Source organism: Centropristis striata, chromosome 19 (assembly GCF_030273125.1).
Source record: "Centropristis striata isolate RG_2023a ecotype Rhode Island chromosome 19, C.striata_1.0, whole genome shotgun sequence".
Taxonomy (NCBI): Eukaryota; Metazoa; Chordata; class Actinopteri; order Perciformes; family Serranidae; genus Centropristis; species Centropristis striata.
The window spans coordinates 13,386,759-13,406,131 of record NC_081535.1 but is presented as its reverse complement, the minus strand read 5'-3'; the positions used below and the strand labels follow the sequence as shown (position 1 = coordinate 13,406,131).

Genomic DNA, 19,373 nt, shown 5'->3' with positions numbered 1-19,373 from the left:
GCAATTGAAACCATAAACTCATTCGGAAAATGTTTACTGAGGCAATAAAGTAATATCAAATATCTTCAGCTGCATCACCTGGTGTGGTTACAGTTCTTTTCAAGGAGATGATGAATGCAGAAATGAATCACACTAGAATTTTCCTTTAAGGCCCAATTAAGCACAACCTCACTCTCACAGAGTTACAAAGAACTTCAGAGTTATGCAACTCAGACAGCAAACTTTCCCTTTAGGCATGAAAAGAATCTCTGTATATCAATGTCTATGTGGTTTTAATGCAACTACTGCCTTGCGTGGTATTATGACAGTTAGAAAATAGTGATGAACACAAACAGAATACATCTAAAATAACTAATTGTTGGGATAATTTGCTTCATCAGGGGACTTTGTGAGTCAAAGTAAAAGTCAGAGGCTTCACTGGATTATTTAACTGTGCCTGCTTTGAGTGAAATATAACTTCTGCATAGTGTAAAGTGATGCTCTAAATGGCACAAAAGAGGGTCATATCATGAAGCTATGAAGTCACAACTTATCCAGATTAACTCATTTGTCATACAACAAAGACAGCAGTGCTTCACACGGACCAGAATTTGCATGTTCTCATAAGTCACATCGAGCGCCTCAAAGGAAAACGGAGCAGAATCCACTTAAGAAATCATTACTAATTCATAGGCCTCTCTACTGAAATGTATCTCATTACTGCTTCCTTTGTCTCAGAGCAAAAGTGCTGCTCTGACACAAGGCAAACAGGAAAACATGAAGCAGATTATTGCTGATCATACTATACCAACACAAAGGATAAATGTTTAAAGAGTTGCAGTTAACAGTGAAAAGCGAGTTGATGTTTTTTGGGGGGGGTTGAACAAAGTATGAGCTAAAGCAATGGTCGGGTAAAGATCAGAGACTCAGCTGTCACTTGTTTTTGTTTAGTTTTATTGTGACAACACAGTTACAAATGCATAATTCATTTACAAAATATTTAGACATTAAAAAAACAGAGAAAATACAAAGTTAATTAAAAATGTTGGTTGTTTCAAAAAATACACTTTTGAATAATTTTGCTCATTGTAAATCAACTTGTTACTTTTTTTGAATGAAATTCTACAGCATTTGCTTAATCTTTCAACAAAGATCACAGTATGCTCAGGGACATGAATGGAGTTGTTTCACATACAGCAAAATCTTTAAAGTCACAGTAAAAAGGTCCCCATTTGGGCAGCTGCCAGTTTTTAACTCACATGTCAGCCAGGATGTCACTTTGAAAGGGTTACATGGCTCATCTACAATAAACAGTTCTTAGACAGGGTTGCAAAGTTCAGTCTGAGAAAAGTAAAACATTCATTGATATTACAAGACTAAGTACGTCATAGCGGTTGGTTTTGTTTTGTTGGACCTGAAAGATTTGCCTTTACAGTATGGCTCTCTTGCTGCAGCACATAAAAGCAGATCTTAGCTGTGATAAGAGTAGCCTCATGGTGTTCTTATTGTGCGTTAGTTTACATCATATGTGGTGTACAGTATATATCGGGTCTTGGGTCTTATTTTCATAGTTTTGTCCACCATTTCTGTTGGTCACACTCACAAAGTTAGTTACTGAGCTCTGGGAACATGACGACATAGCTAAAAAGAAAGCCGATGGGGTAAAAAGCCTGAGTAGTCAGACAATATAACAGTTTTTAGTCCTGATGGTTACTGAAATGTATTTGGCAATCAATGGGGGTAAATGTAAATGTATTAACCATATTTTGTTAATGGCTCACTTGGTAGTTCTTCCATAGATTCCAACAGTCATGACAATTTCATGAGATGCAGCTGAAAGCTAAAAAACAAGTAAGTAGACATTGAGTTTACTTCATCAAACTATTGTTCAATAGTCAAGAAGTTTCACGCTCATTAGCTGTTTGAGTGAAGAACTCAAAACAGTTCAACTTGTTTCCTCGCTGTCGATCGATACCATTTTTGACTTCAATCCTTTCTCTGAACTTTTCTGATGCTTCTTAGGATTTTTCCACCAAACTCTTGGCTGCTTACTAAAGTCTCTCCCACCTTTCTGCCCTCTTAAGCTTGAGAAAGTCACGACAGACAACACAACTCCAGTGTACTAGGAAGAAAAGAGAGCTTTCCCTGGCGGCGATAGGCTTAATTAGCATTTTATGAACTTTAGCAAGGCTCGAATGTAACAAAAGTTCATTTTTTAAGTAAAAATCCTGCACTCTAGCTTAGTAGTTTAGGTGAACTGATCCTGTGATTACTTGGGTTTCTTGCCCCATCTGACTTCTTTTACGCCACACTGCCTATTTAAAGAGCTTTGCTTTTACTTTGATGAGAACGAAGTTGTTTAACTAATAGGAACACAGAAAAAGAAGACCTAAGGCATAATACAATTTAGAAGTTCCATGATTGATTTTGTTGCAAGAGCGACCAAAATCTTCACATTTTGTTTTCAGCATTGTTCTTAAGGCTAAAGGTTCAGTCAGTCTTTAGGGCAGATTTTAGTGGAAAGACAGTGCTTCTGTATGGTCAGTATCCAGCAGACATCCCGATCTTCCTGCCGTCCGATACGGCCACAATAAATCCATTTTCCTTTTCCACGGCATTGACTACATTAAAGTAGTACGGCATGTTGCCAGGTACGTGTCCACGAGCTACGAGGCCATCTTTAACAGTCTGAGGGTACACAAAACACACACACACACACACACACACACACACACACACACACACACACACACACACACACACAAATGAATACCTCTTTTCCTTCCAACTACACATTTCAAAACTGATTACAGTTAAACTGAAGCAGAGGATTATGTTCTGGTAATCTCCGTCAGAACCCATTAACATAAATAAAAATGTTTTTCATTAGATAGACGGTCACAGTCTGGTGAATTTGAAGGCCGTTAATGGACAGTGAGGATGAGAACTTTAGTATCTTACCTTGTCAAATTTGGGTTCAAAATTCACATTGTTATTGGAATCAACAAACACTATGCGTGCATCAATGGCGTCTTTCAGTTTCATCCCCAGCCACACACGGTTTATTATAGACTGTAAGAATAGAAGAGAGTCATGTAAGCAAACAAATGAGGAAGCAGACAAACAACTTCACAAGCAGAGTTCAATCGAGTTACCAAGGCCACTGCTGAGGTAATCATGCTTCCTCCAGATCCACCAATCACAAGGAGTCCTCCAGACTTTGTATTCTCCAGTATTACAGGAGTCATTGAGGAAGGAGGCTGTTCACCTGTGGCAACAATAACACTCCATATCAGACTGAAAAGAGACTAAATGACTGCATTAAGTAATGTCTTTAATTCGATTGTGTGAGGTTGAAAGTCCATGTGTCTGTGACTTTACCTGGCCTCACTGTGTCTGCTCTGTCACAGAAGTCAGACAGCTCATTGTTGAGGATGATTCCTGTTTGTCGGGAGTAAATGCCTCCGCCGAATCTAGAAAACAAAACATAGTAGACTTAGCTGGTAATTATATTATAATAGATTTGGTTTAATATAAAGAAGATAAATGACTCTTCAGATTGAAGAGGCTTCCTGCTCACAGGTGGTTTATGGTGCTGGTGGCGGAGACAGCCAGTCCATCTTCATCCAGGACGGACACGTGTGTCGTCCCAACGTGATCCCGGGAAGGCTTGGTGTTGAAGTAGTAGGCGTTGTCATGTGTGCGGTTTGACATAATCATGCCCTTAATGCGTTGAATGAAGGAGGGATCAATCAAATGATCCGCACTCTGAAAAAAGAATATCGTGATGAGACTGGAAAAGGGTATAATGCCAGGAGGAGATGTAACTATTTGCACGCTGTATCTATTTTTCTTCCTTTCCCCTCTGGGGTTTGTTTTGACTCTTATGTGTTTTGATGTTTTTTTTGTTGTTGTCATTTTGCCTTAATTGGACAGCTTACAGCATTTTAGATAAAGACAGGAAGCATGGGGAGAGCGAGTGGGGTAAGGCACGCAACACAGGTTTCCAGCCAGAATCAAATGAGAAAAAACTGCAGTGATATGCAGTACATATTAAAGGAAAAGTTAAATGAAAAGATTGGCAGACAGAGAGCAAATTTTTCACATGGCTTCATCACATACAGTGCAAAGTCAATGCAAAAATGTCAGTAGATTTGTGTCAGCTGTCTTGATTGATGTGAATTCTACAATATGCGTGTATTCACGCAAGTTAAAATGTATCAACTCAAGCAAGAGCTTTGTGTGTGTTGTTCTGAAATTCTGCTGCATAGCACAGCCCTGATCCTTCCAAACTCCATTAAGAAAACCGGCATTTTAAAAGTTGTTTGCTTTTTCGTCTTGCAGACAAACCTGACAAAGCATGGATACAGACTACTTGCAAATCAGCATCATGATGTACTTATTTCTGCATCCTCTTAATCCGTTTATTGCAATTAAATCTGTTTATTTTGGGTTGCAGTAGCGTCGTAGCAGCAGCAATCCAGATACAGTTCCTGGAGAAGGCGGTGAAAGTCACTGAGCTGTGTGCATTTCCCTTGGTGATGTTTTGAACCCAGAATTTCTGATGTATCTGGGGCTTCCACAACAGTTACAAAGCAGCAACATTATTTTAATACAATGTTATTTTAGCCATTATTGTTGATTGGAAAGAAATGGCTATGTTGTTTACACCGGCGTGTCTTGGGCGTGTAGCATGTCTCTTTGTATGAGACGAGTGCTTTTTGTACATGGTTCCTGACAAATAAATGCAATAAACTAAATTAAACTAATAACACACCCAGCCGACATAGAATAACACTTCTTTGAGTGCGTGTTTCTGTCTATCTGGCACATGTAAGGGTTTATCAGTGCTTTGGAACAAGCTTAACAAGAAGTCTCAGGACATCAAACCAAAACAATGAGCTAAAAAACACTAAAACGCTGCATATTGATACTATGATAAGTGCAGCTTAAACAACTGTAATGAAGCAAGCTATTTTCTCAGACATTTGAACTTTATTTTCTTTTTCTTTTGTCCTAAGAGTAATCTCAGACTCTTACCTTTCCGTTATCAAAGGCAGGATCACGAATGCTCCTCTTTTGTCCATTAGCAAATTTATTTGCCTCTATATAACGATGGTACATCAGTATCTTCTCGTGGTCACTGTCCAGGGTGTTTGGAGACAAGGGGAACTCTGCAGGAGAAGGAGAACCACAACCAACTTTAAAACTCCTGCACTACAATCTTTTTTATAATTCTTACTGTAGGCAAATAAGCTATTTATTCAACTGCTACAGTAGATCAGTTTAAGGGATCATAAGAGAGTCATCATGTGGTACATCATACCTGTCATCAATTCAAGAATGAAGGCAAGCAGGGCGCCCCCTGCAGGTGGTGGAGGGATGTGCATCTGAATATGTCCCAAAGGAACTGTCCATGCAGCGCTTTCCCGCACCTTGAAGGATTTCAGATCTGCCATTGTCAAAGTCCCGCCTTGGAGAAACATAAAGGATATACAGTTGTATTAACACACATTATGTCAATAATAATGTAGGTGAATGCTGACCCTGTAAGGTAGTTGGTCATGTGTTTCACTGCCCCATGCACACCAATTTGGGGTTGCGGCATCACAAGATAGTCCTTAATTTATCTTAAATTCTTTTTACCTGTTCTTTTTTTTATTACATGCAATTATACCCTCCCAGATTGCACCAACCTGCAGCTTTTATGTCTTGTATTAAGGCATGTCCTATCTTGCCAGTGTAGAAGGCCTCTGCCCCTTGCTCTGCAATTGTTTCCATGGTTTCTGCAAGTTTAGGAAACTTCAGGGTGTCTCCAAGTCTCAGAACCGTATTGTTCTTGTCACAGAAAACTTCACTAGAAAAGAAAATCATTGCAAAAGAACATGTTATATCACAGGAAGTATAAACAGAATACACTGACAGATACTAAGGCTGCACATTATCGTGTGGGCCATTTGTGGCCTCTCTGAGATACTTTGTTAACAAAAAGTGACATTCATTTCATGCAATTCATAACACATCACATTCTTATCATGAATATTCTCAAATGTTGTACCAGAATTTGTTTTTGCATCTGTGCGCACGCTTTTTTCAGAGGGAGACAAGAAGCAAACTCTCCGTCAGGCTTTTCACACCACACTTAACTCCCAGCTAACCCCCCCCCCTTTTTAAAAGGGGGGCTTAGCTGGGAGTTAAGTGTGGGGAAAAGCAACATTTCACACAAATGTTTTTGAAAGAAGGTGAGCACTGCTTTTATCTCTGGATCAGTAAATCCTGCTCTTGAAATGTAATGCTCAAAACTAATAGTGTGCACCCTTCCGCTAACAGACTATAACAATCGTTTCCACTAATCCAATATGTGTTCAAATGAGCGTGTCAGCTGGGTGAAATTATTATGCAACATGAAATCCTGGAAGTTAAATACTCTGAGTCAATTGTTAACCCAGGGGTTACGTAAAACTAACCTGAATTGAGTTAAGCCAAATATTTATAGGAGAGCCCTTTGCTCCATGAAAGGCTCAGTGACCTTTAAAGCTCTCCATCACTATAAGCAGTTAGTGAGATGTCTTACCAGATAGATGTGCTTTCCACATGTGATTTCAATAGGGGATATTTCAAGATTTTTCCCAGAAACTGTGGCATAGGGATGCCCTCCTTGGCCAGTCTGATTGTTGGCTCAAACAGCTTGGCCCACGGCAGCTTCCCATAATGTTTGTGCATTGCCTCGTAGCCCCGCAACTCTCCAGGGACGCCGATCCACTGAGGGCCTAGAATATACAGGTGCAAAACAGTATAATAAGAACCAATGATCAAAACTTCCAGCGGACTGACTGTATGTAGAAAAGAAAAGAGGAGCAATAGAGATATGGTGATATTGTTTGTTCGGGTCAACAAATGTGGTTAAATTGTTTATTGTTTCTCTTAATTGACATGTGGTGATTTCAATAAAATGTAAAAACTATAACAAACACTTTACACTTTTAATGTCAACTTAAAACATCTAGTTAGTCAGGCATTTGATTGATTAAGAATAATTTACATTAATAATTTACTTTATTCACTTTTTTTGTAATTATGTTGTACATTTTAGTCTGCCTTTATCATTTTGTTATATATTTTTTCCTATTTTTTGTTGCTATTTATCAATTGTATCTAGTTTTTAGTCCAGCTTTTATTTTCATTATCTTTATAGCTTTCAATTGTATATTATTATATTTTAATGTAATGATTTGTTTTTTGTCTTTTTACCTGGTTCTTTAATCTAGTTTTTAGTTCACTGTTTTACCATTTTATGACATTTTCATTAGTTGAATTGTCTAACATAAACCTGTCTCTGATAATGAAACTGTGTTTTTTCTATGGTTTTACTGTTTATACATTTTCTGTCTTATTATAGGCTTTTCAGTAATCTGTGAAGCTATTTTAACTGCACTAACCTGTACGAAAAGTGTTACATGAATATAGTTTGATTTGATTTACGTGACTGGTTAATTAAAAATGGCCATATCTGCTTACAACTACATTTCAGTGTTTTATTAACCATTTAAAAAAAAGGAGTTAGTGGGATGACCCTGCAAAGATGGGAGCATGGGGAGGAGCAGCTTACCTGTGATCAATCCCATTTTTTTCTTGGGACAGTCTTTTAACAGGTTTCTTTTGAAAGTTTGTGGGACGGTCTCTCTGAAGTTGTACACTGTGACATTTCCTGTAAAGAGATCAATAATAGCAGTCATCAAATAATAAATAATTATCATTTGAGGTCACACAAATGAGAAGACCCACCATTTTTATTTCTAATGGTGACAATAGATCCTCCTCCAATTCCCATGCTATGAGGGTTGACCACAGATGTGCACAGAAGAGCTGCAATGGCGCCATCTACTGCTGACCCCCCCTTCTTGAGGATGTCCCTGGAAAACAGTCATTTTCACAGGGTTTATGGGAAATATATGAACCCACAGTCAGTCACAGACACGGACTTCTCACTACAAATTTCCCCGCACCCACAAGTCCACATTTTTTTAACTGTTGCATGCATTACATCAGACATAGAGGGTTTTGTGTTTCAGGAATGCTGCCAAGAGGCAAGTTTAAATGTGCTGAAGCTTGAAAGACTTCATGTATCATACCAACAAGGCACTGGCTTGTTTTTCCCTTCTAAATCTTAACCCCATAAATCCCTTAGAAATTATAATTAATTTGTTTTAATAAGGCACATCCAACTCAATCATACTACACAACGGGGCACGTAAGCTTAAGCCTGGACTGTCTCAGAAAGTGCTGAATGGGTCTTTTCACAGGGAGGTTGGCACAGCGTCAGACGGGTTCACTGAGCAACAAGAGAAGGCAGAGTCGGGAATGCTTTGGATCCATTAAGGTCAGACCGACTCTAGTAGCTTTTGAAGGTTTTAACAGAGTATCTGGAAGAGAAATAAGAGACTAAAATCTAACTGGAAGAATCAAATTAAAGAAGTCTCATGTGAACAGTAGACAGAACAACAAATTGTTTATGTCTTTATACAGTAGAAAATTGGATGGATTGTCTACAGCGGGACAGAAATTTAGATTGTATATCTGTGTATTAAGTCTTGGCAACTATCTAGTTATTTCATTTGTATGTACTGTTTGTTTTTTGTTCTCTGTACCTTTAATGGTATTTACAGTAGGTGAGGGTGAAAATAGCATTTGGAAGAATTGGAAATTCTTTCTGACTTTGTAACCAGTGCTAATGAATTTTCCTCAGGATGCACAAGGTTCTAACATATTGCATCTTATCTGATCTTATCTTAATCCTTCAAAGTTTCTATCATCAAATGAGCGTGTTTCCTCTCATGAACATCATTTTCATTGTCTCTGCTGTGAACTGGGAATTGAGTATGCGGACACAAAAAAAAGCCTTTCTGCAACTGATTACAAAAGCAGGAAGAGCTTTGTGCACATTCCACTGCCAAAAGCAAACAAACTCACCTTTATTCTAGATTTAGATCGACTATGATGACAGATTGATGGAGCCCACATTGTGGTTTACCACTGAACAAATGACTGCATCGAAGAATAAACATAAAGATAGAAGTCTACGCATATGAGAAAGATAATCATCTGTTAGTGCGTTTGGAAACCCGATTTACTCTTTCACCGTCACAGAGTTTGGCAATAAATCAACAAGGTGAGGAGAATCAGGGCCTGTCTGCACACACTTCTGCAGGCATTATCTCTATTCTTCACACAGAGCCTATCAAATCTCTTAAACTGCTTATCCCATTGCTCAGTTCAGCTTTTTATCTCACCCACAGGAGCAGAGAGCTGCAGCCAGATAGCATATATAAAGTAATTTCTATGAATAAAGAGTATGTGATAGGAATAGAAAAAGCTAACTTAATTAACCTAAAAACAACAACAACAAAAAAAGGTTTATTTTAAGGTTTTTAATAAAGTGTAATTTTTGATTTCTTCAAAATTTAACAAAACTTTGCAGAAAGGGTCTTACCTGCCAATCTCGGAGCAGGGTCGCGAGTCTGCAGAAACAGCCGCGTGCGTAAAGGTGCCTTCGGGATACTTTTTCTCCAACAGTGACACGACGCACAGGCACACGAGAGCGACCGCGCAAAGCAAACCGACCAAGATGAGGCAGCACACCAGCCAGGGCTTGGGCTTGTATTTAGCCATTAAACTTTCTGTTGAGGAACCTTTGTGTTGCAGGAAACTTTGTGATGCAGGGAACTTGTTGCTGCTGCTGCTCCTCAGTGCGCACACACGCCCTCTGAACACTGCCTTTAATCCTGAGCGTGGGTTTACCCCTCCCCTGCATCATCAGGCTTCTGTGCTTAATGTGAAAGTGAGCAGCAGAGGGACGGAGTGACTGGACAGCATTGCTATAATAATTAAATGCATGTGTCTTTAGCATCACACTGTGAGGAAATAACCGTGACGTCAGAGGTATTCCCAGTTAACGCGGGGATATAAGTGATTGTTCGAGAAACTGTAAATGACGTGAGTATTTCAAACATAATCGCCGTTTTATCACTTACCGGCAACTTGGAAAAGGCCCCCTCTTTTTGTTCATTTCCTGCTCAATTTTCTAAGAATCAGGACAAACAGAGAGACCATTGAGACTGGAGTCTACACCACATTAGGCTGCTGTGTGTAGCGGGTTGCCTATAAAGTTATTTTGTCTTAAAGGGCCAGTTCATCCCAAAACTTAAAAATACACGTTTATCCTCTTATTAGACTTGGCATTGGAAATATCAGCCGCAGAGATGTCTGCCTTCTCTCCAGTATGATGGAACTAGATGGCACTTGGCTTGTGTTGCTCAAAAAATATACAGGTGCATCTCAATACATTAGAATATCATGGAAAAGTCAATTTCCAGTAGTTCAAGTCAAATAGCTCCAACCAAGTATTGAGTCATATAGATGGCCATACTTTCAGAGGCCATTTTTTTGAGACACTGAATTTTAAATCTTCATTAAATGCAAGCCATACTCATTATAAGTAGAAATAAATAAATAAATAAAGACTGAATATTGTATATTTTGTGTGTAAGGGCTTAGCGAAACTAATCTGGTTATTTCATTTGCATGTACTGTTTGTTTTTTCTTCTGACTCTGCAACCACTACTGATAAATGTTCCTCGTACGTTGCTTATACATACTCCTGGTAAGTACTGTCAAGTGAGTTGAGATCTCTGCTTGCCTAAATACCAACAAAAGATGGTATGAGACTGTGAAAACACGAGGCTTTGGTTTAGCACTTTCCTAACATGATGTAGTACACAAATGCACTATGAAACTTGTTGATTCTGAGATATTATGTGATGATCAAAATACATAAATGACTGTAATGACCAAAGTCAGTAATGATTTTCATTATGTGTAATGATATATTACCAAGTTGATGGGATTGAGTGATTTAACTGTTGAGTTAAACTACAATAATGATCAGTGGAAGAGTACGTGCTGTACGTGTGGTACGTGTGGTAGCTGAAGTGATCATTTTTATTAAATGTGATGACTATGATATCAATTCTGATGACTGTGTCTAACAGAAGGGACAGTTACGGTGCGTTCAGACCGGACGCGTAGCGAATATTTCGCGCGACAAGATTACATACAAAGTCAATGCAAACACGCGAATAGACGCGAATTTTTGCCGGCGGCGCGAATCGCGGGTTTCGCGCGACACGAATGCCGCGATTGACGCGAATTTCGCGGCGCGAATGAAACAACGCGAATTCGCGTGAGTTCAATAAATTCAACTTTGGCGAAATATTCGCGTGACGCTGTGTCGGGACAGCCTATCAGCGTTGAGATTCTGGACGACAGTGTCCGAGATACATACATGAGAGAGAGGAGAAAAGAGGCAGGAAGGAGGAGTGGGTCGGCAGGAGGGACAGGAAAAAGGTGGAAGTACTCTGCGGTCCTCTCTCCGTGCTGAGTGCGCCTCCGGATGATGTCACTCACCCAGACACGACGGCAGAGCAGGTACAGGGACGCTATGCTTGTAATGTCAGCCATGGTTGATGACAGAATGAAATGGAGGCAATTATTTGGCGCTAAATAGTCTCTTGGGCGAAAATTCGCGTCGCGTTACTCGCGCGAGTGACGCGAATTAAATTAAATTCTCCCGCGTATCAATTCGCGCGAGTAACGCGACGCGAATATTCGCTACGCGTCCGGTCTGAACACACTGTTAGAGCGAAGTCAGTTAGAAAAAAGGGGAATTGAAAGGAGAGCAGAGTTGAGCCGAGACATGTTGTAACTTGGTGTACCTGCAAAACTGAACGAAGTCGTGAAGTTGGGAGGAACGGACTAAAGGAAATCTGGCCAGCCACAGAAGAATCAGAGTTAGAAAGAGAATTAAACCAATGAGATGACTAGTGAGGAGTGGCAGTAAGAAAGTTCGAGAACTAAGGAGTGGCAAGAGGATAAAAGTTGCAGCGCAAGGAAAGATCGATGTTATCCTTCGTGAGGAGCTGCAAGACTCTTCGACTCTCTCTGGATCTAAGGACTATCACATCGGTGGTAGGACTTGGATTTTTGCAACTAAAGAAGAAGACGGTTTTTAGGACGTTTCCATCAAGAAAGAAGATTTCCAATTTTGACGAGTGAGGACGAGAGATGAGTTTTGAAGGATAACCATTTTCCAACACTTGTCAAGATGTATTGATGGATTTTTCTTTCTTTGTTCTTGCTGTTTTTGGATTGCGGTTTCGGACGAGGACCTTTCTGACTTTGGACAAAGTGGATTGCCTCGGTTGAAGACCGTTTTTCGGACAGTGCGTTTCAAGTTGCTTGGCCAGGCAACTTTTCCCGTTTTCCTCTTCAAATTGGATGGATCAGGCCGTCCCGGTGGCTCACACCGGTAGAGCGCTTGCCATGTATGCCATGTGCTGCGGCGGAGCCGGGTTCGAATCCGGCCTGAGCTCCCTTTGCCGCATGTCTTCCCCTCTATCACCCCCTTTCACTCTGTCACTATAAATAAAGCAACAAAAATGCCAAAAAAAAAAAAAAAAAAAAAAAAAAAAAAAAAAATTGGATGGATCACAATTCCCAGCTACAGCTTCAATTAGCATAGGAAAGTCAGGTTTAGGGTAAGACAAATCAAACAATAATCATTTTATTATTATAAACTTTTGAATTTGATCTGTAATCAACTTTATAAATATTATATGCTGTATGCTTGCACCTTGCTATATTACCAATAAATTCTCAATTGCATTTAAAGTGAAGTAGTGGACATTAGATTTTTAAATCCTTTGTTATAATAAGGCTGTGTGTTTAAATAAGGTTCTTACAGGTTAACTCTAGCCAACAAATTAAACTTGTCCTTGGAGCTTTTATTCTCAGCTACTAAATCTAACCTAGCAAATTCACCAAGTGCAAAGATCGTTTAGAGGAGAGCTGCCGTTAAACGGGCGCGGCCAGCGTGGTATCTGTGGTTTATGGGTTATCCTATGGGTGCCATTCCGGCTTAAGCAGGGCAGGTGCTCGGAATTAGGCAGTGAGAGCTAGGCGAATCTCCTCGCCACCAGCTTATAAAGTTCCTGAAACACTTATTGTGATAATATCCATAGTGTAGGGAACAAAACCCCTTAGTGGAGAGCTGGTCCAGAAGTCCCTATTTTCAGGGCATTCTCGGGGATCAAACAGTACATATGGGTGACTTTAATCTTTCAGTGGCTTCGACACAGTGACCATAAAACAACATGAAACATTCCACAGAACACATTCAAATTACCACATTTTGGTAGAAACTGAAACATCCACACCTCACTTCTCCTTTCCAGCAGCAGTTTGAAGATTAAAGTCTTACAACAATCCCAACGGTCGCTTTTCAACCCATAAACTTCAGATTATGAATGTATGTGTATTTTTTATGTAAAGTATGTGTTATTCCCAAACTAAATCATTTGGGCTATACGTTGGTTTATTGATAGAAACGTAAAAAAATATTTTGGATAAAGTTGTAGCGTACAACAACAAATCAGCCTTAAAATAAAGCAAATCAAGCAACATACGTGTTCACCTTTTGAAAATTTCTATTGCATCGATGTCTTTGTCAATAGTTCAACTAGTTTAAGTACCGTTTGTCAGTATAAAGTCTAAAGTACATTTCAGTTGAGCAAATTTAGAATAAAATTTTAAAATAATAGCTCATAGGCATGAGTAAGCCTTCTTCTTATTTCACTTTTGATCACAGAATCATTTATGGCTCTAAAATATTCCTGAAATTTCAGGGAGCTGCATTTTCATAGAATGTTTGATGCTTTGTTTTTGAATGTTTTGAACGATGAAGTAGGGCTGGGCGATATATCGATATATTTTTAAATGTGATATGGAATTAGACCATATCGATATAGTTCAGATTGTTACTAGGGTTTGTCATATTTAGTTCTTTTGTAATGTTCGTTATTCTTTTTTTTTTTTTTTTTTTTTAAACTTTGTTTATTAAGTTTTTTCACAATAAAACACAGACATACAGGAACACTCAGAACAGAATCCCCACCCCAGAAAGCGAAAACAAATATATAGACAAATAAACAACAATAATAATAATGATCAAAAGATGACTCAATCTAAGACAACATAAGTTAAGTATGTTGTAAAAGAGGACATCTATAAACATAAAAAAGGAGAGAATTTTACGGGAAAACAAAACAAAAAAAACAAGCAAAAAACATTAGAAAAGTACAGTACATACTGAATAGTATTTAAGCGGGTTGTCATCTAAGCACAATGAAATCTGTGGCTGTCCTAATTAACTTGAGTCATGCAGCTCTGATTTCTCTTCCACATATTTCAGAAAAGGTTGCCAAATCTTATTGAATTTGCCAGCTGAACCTCTAAGTGTGTGTTTTATTTTTTCCAATTTCATATAATGTAAAGTACTTCTGATCCAAAGTGTGTGGCATGGAGGGATGGCATCTTTCCATTTCAGAAGGATTAGGCGACGGGCGAGCAAGGTACAGAAAGCCAGAAAGTCACACTGGGAATTGTTTAAACTGTAAACAGCGGACGGTACTCCAAAAAGAGCTATGATGGGGCAGGGGGCTATAGTAACCTGCAGAACCTCAGAGAGTGTTTTAAACACCAAAGTCCAGTAGGTCGTCAGTTTGGAGCAGCTCCAGAACGTGTGTAAATATGAGGATGAGGTAATTTTACAACGGTTGCACGCTGTATCTATGTCTGGGAATCTCTTTGATAACTTCTCTTTGGTCCAGTGAGCTCGATGCAAGATTTTACACTGTATTAGTCCATGCCTTGCACAGATAGAGGAGGTGTGGACTCTTTTTAATATTGCGTCCCAGGTTTCATCAGGCATGTTCTCATTTAAATCCTGCTCCCATCTATGTTTAATGGTGTCAAGGGACAGGGTTTTTTGGGATAAAAGTGCTCTATATAGGTTAGATATTATACCTTTAAATGACTGCACAGGTGCCAATAAGGAGTCAATATCAGAGCTCAGGGGACATTCTGGAAAATGAGGCAGCTGTTTTCGGATAAAATCACGCAACTATAAGTATCGAAAGAAGTGTGTATGTGGAATAAGAAATTTAGTATGCAATTGTTGAAAGGAGACAAACGAACCATCTATGAAGAGGTCCTGCTGTGTGCGCAGTCCTCTGTTTTTCTGACAATGAGGATGGGGTACAGGATCTAGCTTCAAGAGTACACCGCGAGGGGGCATCGGCACCAGGATCCTCATATAGCCAATGGAGAATAGGTCGAATATTAGCAGCCCAATAATACAACTGAAAGTTGGGCAGAGCCATACCACCTAACACCTTTGGACGTTGTAGATAGGCTTTGTTCAATCGTGGACTCTTATTATTCCAGATGAAGCTGGATATGAGAGTGTCTAGGCGTTTAAAAAATGACATGGGAATATACACTGGAAGACACTGAAAAAGATAGCTAAATTTGGGCAAAACAGTCATCTTTATAGCATTTATTCTACCAGTGAGCGACAGATGTAGAGGCATCCAGCGTTTAAGGTTCTGCTCTACCTTGGTTACTAGTGGGTTAAAATTCTCTTTAATAAGTCTGCCCATACTGTTCGTAATTTGCACCCCTAGATACATGAACTGATCATAAGTAACCTTAAAGGGAAATTTGTGAAAAGAATAAGTGTGGGCCAGGGAGTTAATAGGAAACACCTCACTTTTCTGAAGGTTAATTTTATGTTCGTTATTCTTTTCTCATATAAATATATTTATTTCAGAAAAAGACTGGCCCATTTTATTTAAGATATTTTTTAATCTAAATGTGCACGTTATGGAGCTTTGATTTTTTTTTTAAATATGCTCCTGTTGTTATACAGTATTTATGTTCACTTAAATAAACTTAAATAAACTACTTGTGACATGTCATATTTGGCTTTGACTTTGACTGAACATTTGCTCTCACTTTGTGATAAAAAATATTGGGATATATATTGTATATCGATATTCAGCCTAAATATATCAGGATATGACTTTTAGTCCATATCGCCCAGCTCTACGATAAAGCACCTAATAGAAACTTTAAAACTAAGGTGAAAAGTCAGTCAGTCTCTCTCAAGTTACAAATCCTGGATAAATATTCTTCTAAGGGATACAATGATCCTATCTTCCTACAATAAAACCTGATCGAGATCCTTAAATAAAGGCATCAGAGTCACAAAGTTTTTAATTTAATAAGACAGAAGCATTTGGAGTAAAAGTGGAGGACGATATAATTTAGAGAGGGGCGAGTTGTTTTATAAGGCTGTGATGTGGTATTTGAAGTGTGAAAAAAGAGCCCGGGGCAGTAAAACAAAATGCTCCCGTGTCTTTTGTGCGTCTCAGCACAAAGGTTTGACTCTTGTCCCAGTTGGAAGTGGTTGTTTTCCTATATAATTACATCATCAAAAATCTTAACTCTAGACTTGAGTTTGGTGCACTATGGAAGCAAATAACAGTGATTTGACAGCCTGGACAGCCTTATGCGCTTGAATTGAAAATTGAATAAAACAATACATTTACCTGGCATTTTTTACATTTATCTTATATGTGTCACACGCCTTTCTACCTCCAAAAGCCTATATGAAATGTTGACATAACTGTGCAACTGGCGCATCATAGGCAGTTCAGCAAATGGGAAAGCCGGAGATGGATCAGTGAGTGACTCATAATGTGATGAATTTGTGGCCTCTCACACACCTGCGTTCAGCTGACCAGCAGGGCTACTGTAGGACAACTAAACCAAATGAGATTTCTTTGTGTTTTGAATGTTGCAGCATTATATCGATGAGCCCAAATCCCCAAATTCTCCAGATGGCTAGTCTAGCCTTAAGCTGTATGAAGTGGCACAAGCCCAGAGTAGAAACATAACTCTCACGAGAACAACGCAGCTGCCAATGCCTCCAATAATTTATCTCCAACTTGACTCATTTCAACTTCAGCTTGAAGTTGGTTCGGTAAACACTGAAACCACAAAGCTCGCTAAATATCTGCCCTGCAGGTGATCAGCAGCGGTGAGTTACAAGACTGAGCATGTGGGCTGTTATGCTGCAAGGATGAAAGCCAATCTGATAATCCATCAGCTAATTACACATGATCACATGTGGTTAGTCAGAGGGGGGAAATGGTAAATACAATGTGATCTATTTGAAAGATCTTGTAGGTGCTGCTATATCGACTTTTCATAAAGTTTCTTGATGTGACTCAATTTGTGCTCTCTGTTTAATATATAAGTGAGTCAGGTTCAAATACCTAACAGAATCATAAACACAGTTATTGTTAGATACATTTTTTTTAAAGAACTTTCTTATAAATGTATATAAATAACTTATAATCTAATTTATGAGTCTTAGTATCTATTCAATAATGCTCATCATAAGGACCTCAATATATAAAAGCATAACTGATTTTTAACATTTTAATTTCAGTGCCCTCAACATACAGCTCTATATGCTGTCCGTGGTGATTCAGTGTGGCAGTCGCTGACCGAGGTGCTGAATCTGTTCTGGCAAAGGGTGGCACCCACTGTCCCTGTCCATGGTGCTGACCCTCAGATGGGGCAAAACCCTGAGGGTCCAGTGCCATGAGAGTCAGCTGTTTTGTCCTTGTCATTGCTATTTATAGTAAATATTATCTTAAATCAAATGTTAGTTAACAATAAATTGTTTTAATTAACAGCAACACTAAACTTGTTTGGAGAATTTAAGTATATTTTCCCCTTTAAAATTTTATTTTGGAATTTTTTTCTTATCTTATCCCTATCTTTCGTGCAGATTACCACATGCACGACTGGCCAGACACATGACTATATACAGGTGCTGGTCATATAATTAGAATATCATGAAAAGTCTGAATATAGCATGAAAAGCAGTCTTCCCCATGATTGTGTAGCCTACAGAACTGGACTGAGAGACCATTTAAAGGCCTTTGCAGGTGTTTGAGTTAATTTTCTGATTAGAGTGTGGCACCAGGGGTCCTCAATATTGAACCTTTTCACATTATTCAAATTTTCTGAGATACTGAATTTGGGATTTTCATTAGTTTCAGTTATAATAATCAAAATTAAAAGAAATAAACACTTGAAATATACCAGTCTGTGTGGAATGAATGTATACAGTATACAAGTTTCACTTTTTGAATGGAATTACTGAAATAAATCAACTTTTTCATGATATTCTAATTATATGACCAGCACCTGTACATTGTGTCTGCAGTATATACAGAATGTTTCAATATGGTGAAAATGAATGATGCATACATTTGTAATCTTAATGCAGAGAGCATGTTGATACAATTTAAATGCATCTGTCCAGTTCTGCCTATAGCCAGTTGAAACTCCAACACAAGGGGGAGACGGTGTGTACATTTTCAGTAGGACATCTCTTGGCTACTGTGATCACCAATAAAACATCATCTTCCATCTGTAGGTTTGGTGTCTTCTTTCGTACTATACCTTTATTTTCTGCCTCATTTAGACTGAAGACTCCCTATAACTAGTTTAACAGATGAGTTTAATGTTGGAGATGCTGGAGATAATGCTGTCAGAGAGAACAGTTCAGCATCAACAATCTCAGCGGGGAGGAAGTGTCACCCAAGGGAGGCAGATTTACAGGCTCAGGCAGCATTTACACATAGGGATATTGCAAGGCAGGGGGAAACATGCTGAAGTGTTTTGCAGTAGTTTGCAGGTGAGCATTTATCAATTGGAAAGTCATTGGATGCATTAATACCTCGGAGTGGTGATCGGCAACAGACTGGACTGGAAATCTAACACAGAGGCTGTGTACAAGAAGGGGCTGAGCAGACTCTATTTCCTGAGGAAGCTGAGATCCTTCAATGTGTGCAGCAAGATGTTGGAGATCTTCTACCAGTCTGTTGTTGCCAGCGCCATTTTCTTTGCTGCTGTGTGTTGGGGCAGCAGCATCAGAGCCAGCGACACCAACAGACTTGATAAAATTATCAAGAAGGCTGGCTCTGTACTTGGTCTCAGGCTGGAGACTTTTGGGACTGTGGTGGAGAGGAGAACACTGAACAAACTGCTGGCCATCATGGACAATGATCAGCACCCTCTCCATCACACAGTAGAAAGACAGCGGAGCACCTTCTCTCACAGGCTGCTCCAGCTCCGCTGTCATAGGGACAGATATAAAAAATCTTTCCTGCCACATGCCATCACACTGTACAATAACAAATAATAACCTGGTTCATTACATACTGTCTATGCACTTTGTGTTTTTTATGCACACTGTTCATTGCACCTTATTTGTTTCATAGCACCAACATTTTTATACTGTATATTCATATTTATTCTGCACTGGAATTCTATTCCACTCCTTAATACATACTCTTCTTTAGACACTTTATTTTTTATTGTATTTTATTGTATTTTTATATTTTATTGCTTGAAGTATG

General features: G+C 38.9%; 1 protein-coding gene across 1 annotated transcript; it reads right to left on the bottom strand.

The window, feature by feature from the left end:
• Nucleotides 1-916: 916 nt before the first annotated feature.
• Nucleotides 917-9,719, bottom strand: ggt5b (gamma-glutamyltransferase 5b). The gene is made up of 12 exons (XM_059358667.1): nt 9,470-9,719; nt 7,765-7,892; nt 7,589-7,687; nt 6,554-6,749; nt 5,676-5,836; nt 5,306-5,452; nt 5,020-5,153; nt 3,560-3,747; nt 3,361-3,452; nt 3,135-3,247; nt 2,941-3,051; nt 917-2,667 (listed from the first exon to the last, which is right to left on the bottom strand). The coding sequence occupies exons 1-12, from the start codon at nt 9,646-9,648 to the stop codon at nt 2,521-2,523; spliced, it is 1,695 nt and encodes a 564-aa protein (XP_059214650.1). The 5' UTR covers nt 9,649-9,719; the 3' UTR covers nt 917-2,520.
• Nucleotides 9,720-19,373: the final 9,654 nt, after the last annotated feature.